This window comes from Acanthopagrus latus, chromosome 2 (assembly GCF_904848185.1).
Source record: "Acanthopagrus latus isolate v.2019 chromosome 2, fAcaLat1.1, whole genome shotgun sequence".
Taxonomy (NCBI): domain Eukaryota; kingdom Metazoa; phylum Chordata; class Actinopteri; order Spariformes; family Sparidae; genus Acanthopagrus; species Acanthopagrus latus.
Genome location: NC_051040.1, coordinates 9,973,924 through 9,989,413, shown reverse-complemented (window position 1 = coordinate 9,989,413; position 15,490 = coordinate 9,973,924). Strand labels below are relative to the sequence as shown.

General features: G+C 40.0%; 1 protein-coding gene across 8 annotated transcripts in view; it reads left to right on the top strand.

The window, feature by feature from the left end:
- Positions 1–427: 427 nt before the first annotated feature.
- ncam1b (neural cell adhesion molecule 1b) overlaps positions 428–15,490 on the top strand; it is an 81,120-nt gene continuing 66,057 nt past the window's right edge. For 7 of the 8 annotated variants that reach the window (XM_037088192.1, XM_037088172.1, XM_037088181.1 and 4 more), the window contains exon 1: positions 429–755. In XM_037088192.1, coding sequence (XP_036944087.1) covers positions 704–755 — 52 coding nt within the window. In that variant the 5' untranslated portion in view covers positions 429–703. Of the gene's footprint in view, positions 756–15,490 lie in introns of all 8 variants that reach the window. The other variant, XM_037088217.1, reaches the window with a different exon arrangement.

Below are 15,490 nucleotides of genomic sequence, written 5' to 3'. Positions count from 1 at the left end.
ACACAAGGCTGTAAAATGTATACCCATGTGTGCAGCTAAAAAAAGAATAATATAGCTTACCTGTACATCAACACAGAGATGTAAGGGCCTTTGTACATGCACTATATTCTCAGGGACACTAAAATATTAATCTTGTACATCTTTGTTTGGACTCTAGAGCCATTTACTCACCATGAATATAAGAAATGCATTCTTATCACATAAAACATATAGAGCTCCAAGGTTAACGGTTTCAGTATTTCGATCGTAGATTATATGGCATTTTGAAACAGATATAGTACCCGTAACTGTTTGATTCCCTGCATTTTTCATAATTATCACAGGGGCTTCCCCCGTCACGCTGCTGCTTTCCTTTGAGCCCCGGCGCACTACTTAACAGCAGCTCCTCTGTACTCCGCCCGCGCGGACTGATTCCCGTTGTGTGAGCAGGCTCTGCTTGTCAGTCAGACTTTGAACAGAGCACTGGCGCTCATCATCACTGCTAATCTCTGGTCGCTGCTCGTCATCCACGACACTGCTGCTGCTGCTGCTGCTGCTTCTGCCGCCGCTGACAGTTACCACCGACCAGCTCAGAAATACATAGATTAGGATGAACAGTTTCTAAGACAGGCAGAAGAAACCCCGAGGGCAACACCGCGAGGGACCGAGCGGAGATTAGACGTTAGCTACGCCGTTTAACGCTCACGTTACTCGGGGAGTTGCGATGGTCCAGTTAAGGGATATTTTTCTAGGCTTGCTTCTTGTGGGCTGCACAGGTAAGAGTCTCTCATTCAGCACTTATTGACATGTTGTTGTTTTTTTTCTCCCTTCTGTGTCGCTCCGAATATCCTGTCACAAACCGTACCCTTTAACAAGCAGTGGCTCAGGACCGAAGGCATCCACTCGCCTCCTCCTCCTCCTCCCCCCCGGTCGTCCCCTCTTCCTCCGCCCGCAGGCGCTCCGTGTAGCAGGTGCAGCGGTAACGGTACTGCGCCTGCTGCTAATTAGCTTAGTGGCGAACAGGGTGATGTGTGTTTTAACTAAGGACAGGCTGCCTGGGTGCCATTGTCTCTGGACACATACACACACACTCACACTGGGCTGCTGTTTGCGTGACGACAAGCCCCGTGCGCTGACTTTGCGTTATTAAAAAAAAAAAAAAGACGATGCTGGAGAAGGGACAAACTGTAAAAAATAATAATAAACTAGAAAAAAAAGACGATAGTTTGTGGTTTCTGATCAGATCTTTTTCCCCCTCCGTTTAACAGTCGTGTTTGGTCTCAGCTTGGATGGGACGTGTTTGTTGTTGATGGAGAGTGATGCTGGGCTCCACACACACACACACACACACACACACACACACACACACACACACACACACACACACACACAAGCACAAGCTCACACGTTCACACACATAAATGCACACACATAAACAGCCGTGTGGGTTGAGTCACGGTCTCTCAGTTAAAGCTACATTATGCAAATGGATAAATAAATAGAAAAAATAAATAAATAAAACACGTGGCTCATTCAGATGCACCTGTCAGTGTGTTCAGGTGCAGTAGGGGGCTATTAACAATAGATGCTTGCATGCACACTGTGCATCAAAAGAGGGTCTTCCAGGCAGGGACCGTGTTGGTTTGTTTTTGGTCTCTCTGGCACTCTCATGCACAGCAAGCACAACTTCTACTGTGAATCATCTGTTACGTAATCCGATGCCACGATAAAGGCTTTTGAAATGAGATCCTCTAAGATGGTAAAATGTGTTGTTATGTAATTCTAATTGAGGGAGTTTTGTGTCAAATTACATTTTTTAATAGCCTTCGCACGCCCATATTTTTTCTGATTAAGATCAGTAATTTGACATGTGAAGCGCTTGCAGTGGGAGTTGTACTCTCAGCCACGCTCAGGATCAGGGTTTTCGTGGGATAGCCTTTTAATCCTTTATGTACAATCCAGTATGTGCAGGGGTGTTCCTCAGGCATGAGAGGAAAACGCAGAGGGAGTGGAGCCCTCACTGCATTGTGATGGTAATGAAATTTCTCCTGGGTTTATTGGGACATTTTATCTAGAAATGAAAATTTGCAAGACCCCTTGTGATTGGTTTCAGTCATCACTTAATGTAAGCTTACCCTAATGAGTTTCACACATTCGTTCTGGTAATTTTGTTACCAATCTACCTCCAATTACACTTAAAGGCACCATGTTGTTATACACGTTCATTTAATGGAAGAATTAGACAAGATGTAAAAAATGATAGGGGAATAAATTGAGCAACTATGGCCTCTGGAAATACTCTGTTCTGTTTGAGCGAGGACATCTTTTTAAGTTTTCATGTCATTTGTAATAATTTCAGAACATCTGAAGCCAGGAGCAACAAGGACTAGAGTTATGTGACTAAAGAAGGACCTTGGAATACAGTTATTAACCTGTTACACTATTTGGCCATCCATAATGGATTTCTCAGGCTGATATCAATATTGGAGGTTTCTAAAAATGAGATGATGTCTTTGCCAGTGTATAGTTTTACACAGAAATTTCTAGGATCCCTCATTTTTTTCCTTCTAAAGAATTTTTTAGCAAGTATCTTGTGAATGAAGCATTTTGTACCCTCAAAATATTGTGCAAGACATATCTTTGGCATGTCTGTACAGTAGTTTCTTTTTGTGCATGCACATGTGTAAACGAAAGGAGAGCTGCGTCTTCATCAAGGCAGGGCGTGTAGGGACATTAATTCTACAGAGAAACAGAGAAAAACAACATTGTACAAACCTCTACTGAATGAGGTAGTGTATGTCTGAGATGTAACAGAACTGTGCAAATGGTATGTAAACAAGTCCTTTTAGGCAGGTCTTGCCACTTGGCAGCCATCTTGGCAACGCCCCCGAGGGAGTTATTTCAGGCTAAAGAGACCAGGCCGCTATCTGAACAAATGGGAAGAGAGCCGTAACTTTGCCTTTCAGTGTTCATTGGAACATAAAAAACATGCATGTATAGAATCTCGAGTCAAATCTGATTAGAAATGCTTAAAGAGATCTATTAATTTCCCCAAATTAAGGTCAAAATGTATTTTTTTCTCTGTGTCTAGTGATGTGACGCTGTCAGCTCACCCCACTAGAGCACTTGAACAAATGGGAGTTTAATGTCTTAATGTTTTGATAACCTTCTAGGTAATCCTCTGCATTAGCGTGATATCCTCCTCTTCAGTGCTTATTAAAGTACGTCCGTGGCTGCTCTTCCATGCTTATTAGAAGTACATTTGTGACTGCTTCAGAATGGTTAGAACTGTTCTGAATTGTGTGCTCAGATCACGACTGGTTCCTGGTTTGACTGCTGTAAAGCAGACAATTGTCTTTTATGTGTGAAGGGATGGCATATGTGTCCTACAACTGCCATCTCTGGAAAAACAGACTTTTCTATTCAGAATGCTTAAAGTGGTTTGTCTCCTCTCTTATGATGTGTCCGTAGCTGTATCAGCCCAGCCAATTTAGCTGCAAATACTTTAATTAGGCAAGCAAGAAGGGAATCTTGGGTGGCAGGCTTTCAAGTGCTGCCTTAAATGTACCATTATGATACAGTTAGATGAATATAACAGAGATACGACCACATGATGTCCAGACCTTTTATTAAATGGATCACTTTCTCACATAACTCATGCACCATCACTGAAGCTAAGATAGCCATGTTTGTTTTTATTCTGTTATTGAATCTGCATTTATAGTGTTTGCGATGTTCTGCATAAATGTCAGAAGTAGTTCTTTTCTAAATGTCACTTTTGTAGGTGAAATTAAGCCAAAGATATTTGTAATCTTTTCATAGTTGATTATATGGAATAGTTGCAGTATTTTTGTCTGAAGTGTGATTGGGGAGGGATTAACCGTCTCTCTCTTCCCCTTTCGTCTCTGGCTCTGGCTGCATGCTCTATGGGCCTGTTGAGCCTCTTGACATAATTATTAATTGATCCTCCTCAAACTGATAACTGGAATGTGGGAGAATTTCAAGGCTGCATTTCTGACACAAAATGAAATATGGCCTCCAGAAATCAGAGAGAGAGAGAGAGAGAGAGAGAGAGAGGGAGAGGGAGAGCGAGAGAGAGAGAGAAATGAAGCAAACCAGCCAAGATAAGAGATGAGTTCCAAATGTCCTCAACCTGTGCGTTTGATGAATGAATTGCAACTCTGCATCTCACCATATGGCTCCTTTGAACTGCAAAATGTGGCTCTTTAGTTTACAGTAGGATTGTTTCACTTAGCCAGTGTTACATCATCAGTCAGATCACGTGGGAGTGATGACGTAGCTCCATGCTGCTCCATTTACAAATCAAGATGGAAGCGTGGCTGCCTGCAGGCATAGCTGACTGCAGGCCGCCTTACCAAAGATCCAGACGTCTTAACGTCTGACTTAGCTTCTTGAGGATGGAATTCAACACTGCCAAAAGCAGTGGCTGGCAGTCCAGCATCTCCAACTTGAAAAAGCGATTATTTTAGAATTCAGAATAGTGTGTGCACAGTGTGTACTGCCAGCAGTCTTTCTTTGCGAGGTCCACCAAAATAGATTTCCCTCTCCTAAAAAAGAAACAGCAAGGCTTTTAAAATATTACAGCTCCTCTCCAGTCGCCTGCATGACCACAGCCAATCAGTTAGCACAAATACAAAACCCTATTAAGTGTAGAGACCTTTATAGTGTCTCCCTGCCCTAATGACAGCAGCAATGTCTTGGTTCAACATGGTCGAAGTAGAGTGGCTGCTTTGAAAATGCCTAGGATTGAGGCTGCTTCTAATAGTTTATTTTTATTGGCAAATGGCATTTGATCTCTTTATTTTTCTTGATAACCCGATTTGATCATTTAGTCTCCTGAATTATCGAATTCTCTTTGTCTCTGTCAATTTATTCAAAGTGTTGTTCTTTGTCATCTATTGGCAGAATTTAAAACAGTAAACCACAGAAAAGCAAGCTGAAAACACCACGTTTGACATGTTTGATTTTTAAATTACTCAATCAATTAAATGATTATCAAAATCGTTATTTCAGTTCATCCTTTTAAAGCTACATATTATCATGGCTCGGTAAGCCATGACGATGCTGAAGCTTTATCAGACCAGTGATGCAAAAATTGTTTCAGCCTTTGATTAAAACTGCCATAGAAAGCAGGTGTTTTGGTGTGGGGACAAGTAGTAATCTCTTAGCAAATCAGCAACGGTGATGGTACTGTCAAATGCATTTGCAGACGTCGACTTTGAGTGTTGAGAAGATCTCTGTGAAATCGTATTAAAGTCAGACAGACACCCGTTGGAGAATGGGCCATCAGGGAGATCCAGCCAAAGCAGGCAATTGCCTAGTGTATCTTTTCACATCCATTTTCTGTGATTTTTGTTTTGTCTTATCAAATAACTAAACCCGCCAAGAGCAGAGTATCTCCTGACAGGCCATCGCTAAGCTTTAGAGGATGTTTATTGAACCAGAATTCGTTTCAGAAAGAAGTTGATGATGGAAAAAGAAAACTGCTGGATGGAAGGCAATATCTGGGAAACGACTGTCAGCTGTGTATGTTTTAGGTATTGTATCTTTTCAGACTAGTGATTTCAACAAATTCAAATGTTATCTTAACCGTGAAACAGGCAGTGAAGTGTCCATTCTCTATAAATCAGACCGTCTACTTCCTCTTGCATATCATAAAAAAGATCTCACAGAGCCTAAGGTTTCTTGCCCATTATTAGGGAGCAGAAGCAAGAAAAGGACTGTGATTTTGTTTCAGCTAGGACTGCTTGACTCTTTAGTGATGGGGAATGGATCAGACAGATCCAGGTCTGAGAGAGTTGCCCAGGGATGCTAAAAAGATGACATTACACTTGCACGTGACCCCGTGAAGCACTGTGGTAGGAGCATAAACATCCTTTCCTAAGGGTTTGTTTATAGAAGGGGCCCAGACTGTGGGCTTAGTAATTGTATTTTTGGTGATTAGCCTCAGTAGTGGTAGTGTCCTTATATTATGACTCTGAGATTTTAGTTTTTACATTCATGATTTATATTAAACAAGTTTAAATTGAGACTACAAAACAGCTGAAAAGACAAGCTTGGTAGAAGCTTGTTGTGTTTCTTGTGTAGTTACAGGAGCACCAAAAAAACCTGCTCCAAACACATTTTAGCTAAAGATTGCAATCCCACTAACTTCAAACCACAGTATGAACATGCTAAGATGTCAGAGCTATCAGGAAATTAGAACAGTGTGTCCTTGTCATTCATCAAATTAAAAGAAAACGAGGCCAGCACAGTGAGTGCAGGATCCCTGTGGACATGTAACCCTAGATTGGCAAACCTTTAGGCATTACATGTCTTTTCCCCTCATTGAAGCATTCCCTCTGTGCTACAAAAGAAGCCTATGACATGATGTAGCAGACTTTGTCAAAGTATTAATTATCTGTTAGGTACTGCAGAGACTGCTTGACACTCTGATTGTTCATCTTGAGCACTTGAGTAATGCTTTAAACTGGATATGGTGGAAACAGCAGAGTTTATGTTTGGTAAAAAGATTTTGGAATTTGATCTCTAGCTCAGGCTGCAATTTGCTCTTGGTGGTGGGAGGTGAAAACAACCTTGAGCCATTTCCACATGGCATTTTTCTTTTTGATTTTCATTTTCCTTGACCAGTCACCTTCAGCCATGTTGATGCTTGGTGCACACTCCAAAATGTTTCATCTTTTCTCTCAAGGCTGTTCACTTGCAAATAAAGACTGATGTCCCCTTTTTCTTAGGAACTGAACACATCTCTGGCTCTCTTTTGGCCCCTCTTATGTTTATTATTGTCTTATTTGGGAGACAAAAGGAAAGACGGGACTGCTGCCATCCAAAATGCTCAATTCCCCTAATTTTCTAGTCCCCCCTTACACCTCAGAACAGAGTTATATTGGTAGCACTTAAAAACTCCCCTGTGGAAATGAGGCAACCGTTTGAAACCCTAATACTTCATAGGTTGTCGTTGATGCATTTATGTTGGCTACCAGTCCTTTCAACATTGGGCCATCCCCAGCTATGATGATATCACTTGTGTGACTGTGGCTATTCTCATAATTTAATTGTTCCATTTGCCAGTTATCTCATGGATGGTTGCAATTCTTTCACAGTGTCATCTTGATCAAGTCATCAGTTAAAGAACTGTGTCATTATCACCAACTTTCTGTGCTTTGTAGGCTAACATAAAGGAAATGATACTCCTTGATTTGAAAAACCTCCATTTGCAGTATCCGTAACAATTTTTCCTACCCCTCTCTTGCAGCAACAATTGGGACACCCTACCCCTAGGCATAATCGTGCAAAACAGAAGCATAGGGCTAAGTGGAAGGGGAGAAGGGTCTATTTGGATTGGGCCTAACTCATCACAGCCTTGTCTATGACTCATGTAGCCCTTGAAAGAGGAAATTATCTTACAATATCACTGTACATGCTGGAAGGAACTTGCTACTAATTTACACGAAACACAGATGAGTCTTCTCAAGGCAAACTCCTGAAAGCAAGCTTACAGTATGTCTGACTTTAGAAAATGAGTCCATGCCTTGCCTTACTGTAATAAAGCAATTTGCTGTTGGCTAGGATTTAGCTCTCAACTTCTTTTATGTAGTGTGAAGGGAAGCAGTGTGTGTGTGTTCTCATGCATCCATGCACATCATGGTGCATTCATTACTGAAACACTATAGGATACATCACCATGCAGGAAGAAGGGAAAATTTGGATCGCTATGCCGCAGGCTTTTCTTTTTATGCAGTCACCATAGTATGTCACCCTGTCTAACATTATAGTTCTTTACTGGCTTAGTCATTGCCTGGCAACTTAGAGATACCCATTTTCCACACAAAGTCATGACATGCATTACTATTAGTCTGAATAAAAATTCAATCATTAAAGCAGTGAAATTACACTCATTCAGCAAAAAAGCAGTTATTTTTAATCTGTAATTAGATCACACTAAGAAGGCACTATCTCCAGGGGACCAATAGCAACTATAGCTGTTTCTGATCCATTCAACATGCAGGATCCACTTTGAAAAGATGTCAGTGATTTCCGCAGTTAGGCTACACCTGGGTAGACTGCAGAAGTATTTTAACAGTCTCTCAGGTATAACCCATTTCAGTTTTTTTTTACTTGTGAAAAGATTTGTCTAATTGTAATACAAAGCAGTGGAAGCATTTCATACAGAGTCATACACTGATGATTATATACCATGCATACAAACTGCAAATTCTTCAGACTCTCTATTCATAGAAAATTTGACTACTCATGAAAATATAACTCATAATAATCACCTTATCATAAAAATACATTAGCCCACAACTACAGAGATCATTTAAGTGTCACATTATTCCCAAGATGATCATATTTTATGGGTACATGTCCCAGTATTAGGATTTATAGAGGACTAGAAGGAAAAGAAACATTTAGAAAGTGATATCACTGGGAATGGGAATTAACCTCATTTCATCCTCAGTCATGCAGATTAATCTAAAATTATGTAATAGCAATGTCCAAAGATAGAAAGAAACCTACATGGTAACATGGCACCTCTGTTAATTATGTAGCAAACTCTGAATACAAGTGCAAGGATCATTTTACATAGTGTGTTAAATATGAAATGTTGTGAAATGTTTTGACGACTCTTTGCATAAACTTTTATTTGCTGCAGTTAGCCCATCAGACAGTGAACAGTTGAGTTTTTCTTAGCTTTTTAAACTATTGTCTTAATATAAGACTATCCTAATCATCTGCTGTTCATTACAGGCATTATACAAGAGCTATAATGGTTATTTTTTGAACAGCTGTGAACTTAGCGAGTGAATCGCTTTCTATATGTTGATATTTGTTTAATGGGTTTAGGTAACTTTTCAAGAAATTCTCTGATTGTAGCTCTTCAAATGTGTAGATTTTCTGGTTTCTTTACTCGTCTAGGACAGTAAACTGGTTATTGTTGGTTTGTGGCCAAAATAAGACATTTCAGGACATCAGCTTGGGCTTTAGAAAACAATTTTTCACAATTATCTGACATTTTATAGACCAAACATCCAACCGATTATTCAAGAAAATAATCAAAAGATCAGTCAATGAAAATAATTGTTTATTGCAGCCCTTCATTCAACGAGGGTGATGATTAAGATGAGGGGCAATCTGATATTTTACCATCTACTTTGACCTTTTGTATCTGGACAGCACATAGAGGCCTTTGGTGATTGATCCCAATGCATAATGAATGAGTAATGCTGAGGACATTATACCATCTCCTCCCTCTGCGGTACCTGGAGAAATATTGTGCTTGTTGATAGAACTCTAACAGATGGCATATCAACATTAATATTTTTTACATGTCTCTTTTTCCCCTTTTTTGCCAGCCAGTTCCCTTCAGACCGAGGTGTATTTAACTGCTAATTGGAACATCTTCAGTCATGTATTTCCCTCTAAAACACATGGAGTCACGACAACCTTTTTTCTTTTTTTTTTTCTTTTTTTTTATTTTCGACAGAGAGTAGCTTCACCGGGAGGGTGTAACACACAGACAGATTCACACTGTCTACCACAGACCACATCTCTTTTCACACAGCTCAACCAATCAGATGTGACCACTGAAGCCTGGATGTGGAAGGAATTTGGAGAAGCTATAAATGATAATTTGAAGGTGTTTTCATTGAGGGCACTGGATTGCTAACATTAACAGGCAATTTCATCGAGAGTTAAACGCAGCACTTAGCAGGAATTCTTGAACCAAGCAGACACACCCACTGGACGGGAGGTGCAGCCGGAGGATTCAAGGGGATTAGAGTCCATCTCTGAGGCAGAGGTCACTGGAGTACTACAGTTAACTCCTCAGTGGTAGAGTGCTGGTGGTGGACAAGAGTTGTTCTGAAAGGCTGAAGGCTGTTTGGATAGTGCCTGTCTAGGTTACGGTGTGCTTGGACTGTCACACCACCACGTCCCCGTTTCTGGGGTGTTTGCCCACTACTGTGCGATGGCACGATTTAGTCCCTCTTGAAACCCTAAACTAAGCTTCGGGGAATTAACTCTGGCCTATGGTTAAAACCTCAGATTCACCTTTGTGTGGAAGAGTTGGCCAGCTTTTAACCCAAGGACGGATTATTGAGGGAAAGGCCTTTATAACACAGCATTTCCAGTGTAATAGAGGGTGTGGGGAAGTAATTAATTCCCTGTAATCTCAAACTCTGATTGTATTCTTGGCACAAACTCAAGCGCAGTAAGTGTTGGAATTGGATTTCTGACAAGGGTTGTTTTGTCACCTTTACTGTGGATGATACTTACGGACAGGATATGAAAGCGCCATATTTGGTGATGCTGACATGATGCAAGTTTGGTGTCACTACACTCAACAGTTTACTGGTTATCCCTAGGGCTGGGTATCAATCAAACGTTTTTGATACCGGTACCAATACCGATACCTTCACTTCGATACCGGTTCCTGAATGAACCGGTGGCATTTTTTAACCAGTTTGATGATGCACACAACTACAGTTTACAACACAGATAAACATGAATCCCGTCTGTGACCGTAACCACAAAATGTCTCTGGTAACCGCATATGTATTTTTCCTGCATGCCGCAATCACACGTAATGTTACAGCCAGTCACCAGCAGCATTATCAGATCTTGATCACGTGATTAACTTATGGGGACTGAAACACCGAAAGACGAGGCATATTTTGATGCGTGGTACTACCGAAGCATTTAGGTTTGTGCCATAAAAGAACCGAAGTTCAGTACCCAGTGCTAGTTAGCCCTAACCTTGGTTACAAGCTTTGGGTACTGATCCAAAGGTTCGCTGCAAGGTGTCTGCCTCACACTGTTTGATAGTGTGACCTAATAACAAGGTGCCTCAGTGGTTGGTACTGCTGCCTCACAGCAAGAAGGTCTTGAGTTTGATTCACGGCTGTGACAGGGCCGTTCTGTGTGGCATTTGCATGTGGAATGTTTCCTCCAGGTGCTTGTTTTCTTCCACCATCAACATGGCGTATTGGGCTGGTCCCCAATGGATGGGTTTAATGGATAGTTGCAGAGCTTCACTACGTATATGACAATTAAAGATTGATTGTATGTGACAAAGATTCTTTTTCTGTGATAGGGTGTCTTAGCTTTGATCGACAGATCTCCCACGCTCTGCACTGCATGACTAACACACTTCAATTCCAAATTTGTTACCCAATTTGGCTACAGTAACTGACAGATGTGACAGTGAAGTAGAAACTCACACATCATAAGGCCCAACTTAATAATTATTCTGAAGTATAGGGTTTGACTCAGACTTGTTTGTGCATTTCAACAAACAAAGCTTTTTATTTGCTGGTGGAAAGCTGGGGAAACTCCTTTTGTTTGGTTAGGAGGGATACTGTTTACCTCCCATACATAATGCTCTACACATCAAGCACATCATTGGACTTTTCTGTCTGTAGCTCTCCACAGCCAAATGCTACGGTTGCACTCAGAGGCATATGAAATTGGACTCTCCAAAATCTTAAGAAACTAAATGTTTTTTGATAATTTTTTGAAGATAAATACTTAATATGACATAAAACAAGTTCAAGGAGGCTGATAACCAAAAACCAGGTGAAATCGCATATTTCCTCATATTTCTCTTCTGTATATGCAAGCCTCCACGCACTTACTTTTGGCTGACTGAACAGATGACTCTCATAAATTATCGAGTGTTTGTCCAGTGCCCTCGGTGACTGCACCAAACCAAAAGAGAAAGCTTGGAGACTGCGAGGCGTGTCTTGTTCTATCCATCATAGATTTAGTTTCGATGCTGTGAACAGAAGAGGCTCTGATCACTACAAAATTCTGATCATGTTAAAAGGTTTTTATTTATTTCAGGCTGGAATCTTGAAATGATGTAGATTGTTGTGAAGCATGACTTTTGATATTACATTAATATTTCAACCTTTCTGTAGTATTGTAAAAAGAAAAGACAATTAAAAGGCTCATTACATTTCTGATTATGATTATAGAATTATAGAATCTCTAGATATCATGAACCTAATCTGCATGAACCCAATCTGTTCCATACAGATAAAGTCATTATCTGCAAGCGCAATATTAACCTATGAGGTAATATGAAAAATTCCATATATAATTAATTATCCAGGTCTTAAATCTGAGATTTACAGACAACCGATTGTTACAATGTCTTTGGCTCACCCCTTCTCACTATTTAGAGGAAGTATTGATACTGGCACTGACATCAATATTGCCCTTTGAGTACTAAAATCTTAATGACATTCATTCCTGGTTAACAAGTGTGCAATGGAGAGTGAAAAGATAAAATGAGATGAAGGACAAAAGAGGACATGCAAGGTTAATTCAAATTGGTTGTATTTTAAGCTCAATGTAGCACTTTGTCAAACCAGGAATTTCATTGGTTTTCTTGAAAGGAGCAGATGGAAAATGAAATATCCAAACAAAACTTTGCATAGAATACAAATCTTTGAATCTTAACTTTTTGTGCACGCTGTGTGTTTGGCATCTTGTCTGTCTTGGTCTTTTTTACCATGTCACTCATGCTCCTCCCCAAAGGATCTCCTCTCAGTATGATACACAGACTTCCACTGCCTCAAAGCAGTCTTGCAGTCTTTGCCAGGAGAAGCCGGATGTGTCATGAACCCCATTGTGCATCTTTTCCATGGATGTCATAGAGCGCAAAGGCAAATGACAGACCCCTCTGAAGCAAATGAAACTATGAAATTCACATCACCAGTTATAGTGACTGGGCCAATATAAGGATATTAGGGATGCACCAATTTATTGGCCAAACATTGGTATTTGGTAATGCTTGCCTTGTTGGCCCCTATCGATAAATAAAATGAAATTCACCGGTAGTAGTGGCCGATGATTGTCTGTTCTATTGCATCCATTTTGCGTTGACACTTTCATGAGTTACCAGCTCTTGACATTCCTGCAATCATTTTGTAAGGCTGTGTAAGTACTGAAAAATTCTTCACATTGAGTGGGTAGTTGAAAAGCAGGGTTACAAAACATCTGAAGCAGTTACTTAAATAATATGTGAAGACAAGTTTTGTTTGAGAATTTTGTATGATGGAATTGTTGCTCTTTTCATCCCTGAGAGACAGGGTATGTATGTTCCCCTAAAATCTTTAAAATCAAATCGCAGTATAATGAATAGAAAAATCACCACTGAGAATCACTGTGATCACTTAATGTTACTTTTAATCTTTGATTTACTCAAAGCAACAAAGCTGTAAGTTTGAATCAGCTGAAGTAGATTCATGTTCAAGGTTGTCGCCACAATACTCACATCGGGTAATCTGGTATGTATGATTTACTTGCCAGAAACTGGTAGTGCTTTCATCATTTTCCTTGGCGATATTTTATGGTATCCAGTCATTTCAATACTAAAGTCATGTCAAAACATGAAAAAGGTTTTGTAAAACACATTTTGTTAGCATTACTGCCATTCTTTGTCAATGGAACATTATTATTATTATTATTATTATTATTAGTAGTAGTAGTAGTAGTAGTAGTAGTAGTAGTAGTAGTAGTAGTAGTAGTAGTAGTAGTATCATCATTTATTATTATTATTATTATTAACATAAGTACAGTGCTCTTTGATCTGTAAAGATAAGGGACTGTACACCATGTATGCTATTCTCAATGGCATACTGGTGACTTACATACCTACTCCCAGTGGAGATTGCTTCACAACAACCACCATTAGCGAGGAGAGGGGATGAGCCTGCGAAAGGGCTGTACTCTGCCTTATGACAGCACATGGCTGCTCTCTCTGCCTGAGTGGCTACAGTAGCATGCAGTTAAAACACATTTTGACTGAACAGGGTCAGTGCACATATTCACTTGTGGATGGAAGCCACCATGCTGGAGCATTAGAGACATTTGACATCAGCTGTTGCGGCACTCAAATTATTTGTCTGTTGTACTGCGCCATAATGTTAAATGTGTTCCCGCAGTGTTTCTGGTATATTGATATAATGGGGAGGCTGAATTAGATGTATAAGCATCGAGATATGTCAGTTTTTGCTTGAGACTGACTTTCTGTGTGTCCAGGATTTTGATTCCTATCCACCAGACTCCATTTCCTCTGTAGTTGCTTGCTTTTTATTTTTTTTGTCATTACATTGATGGGAATATGTCTTTTTTTTTGGGGGGGGGTCACTTCTTCCCCCTCACTTCTTCCATGAATTTGAAATGACACATAACCCTATACTAATTCATCACAACCATGTTTTAAGTGTCTGGATTAATGGTTATAGACTTGACTCTCTGGAGAGTTTTAACCCTGAAGAGTAAAGTAGCCAACTCTGTGGAGGCTACCCCCAACCCAGTGTCTGTTTTTATGGCTTTGCTCTCTAGTGACCTCTATTTTCATAGCAAACAGCATCACTTTAGTATTGCAACTTACTGATCAGGTATTTGATTGCTCAAGCAAGACTACATTTTGATTTTGAAGAGGTCTTTACAGTTCGCAAATGAGCTTTTTGCCCCCAGTTTCGCGCAAGTGTTTGAATTTCGAATACTAACAGCTCTACTTGGTATTCCTATAAATCCTTGCGATTTTATATGTGTTGGTTCAATCTATTTGTCTAGTGTGAAGTCTAGTTTTTGATAAATGTTGCAAGTGGATGTATGTAAATCTACTGTATGTGTCTAAGGCAATGCCTTCTTAGATCTAAGATTAATGTTTCTGTGTTGATTTATCTAGTCATTTGAGGACAGCACACCACTCAAGAAATATACCATCATATAATAAGCATTTAATTTCACTTGGTCTGCAGTATCCACAGCATCTGTCCAAATCCCAACATTATGATGTGTTGTGCACAATATGCAACCCTGTTTTCAAGCTAATTTTCTCATTGAACTTAATTAGAAAATTAGCTTGGAGGAATGTACTGCTGAAATTCTTTTGCAACATGAGACATCATGATTGGAGGGGCCCCATCTTGGAGCTGCTGTATTGCCTTCGGTTGTGAATATTTATTTATGTATTGGGTGACATGCTTACCCACAATGGCAGTATGCTGTGTGCTGAGGCAACTATGGTTAGTCTGCTCGCATCTCAAAGAGCTCTTTTTCAAATAACCAGAGGAGAGATGCTACTCTAAACAAGTGGCAGGAATAAACAGGTGAGATGCATTTTGTGTTTACTTACATTGAAAACATGGACTACAGTGTTTTTACGGGAATATGTTTATATGCACCTTTGATTGACTGGGACAGTGAGTCTTTGTTGCTATTAGTAGACTAATACCTGCAGAGTACCATCCACATACAGAATGGGAAGCATGAAAAAAGTGTAGGCTGGCTATGCGAGTTGAAGTACTAATAAGTGTAGTGTAGTGTAGTGTAGTGCTCCTGAAGGATACTTCACAAATGGATGTGATGGCTTGATCTAATATGAATCCTTTTAAAGCCAGTGTTATACATGCATTTTGTGTATAGATGATTGTAGAAAGATGTTAATGCCATGCACTCATATCAAGGTCAA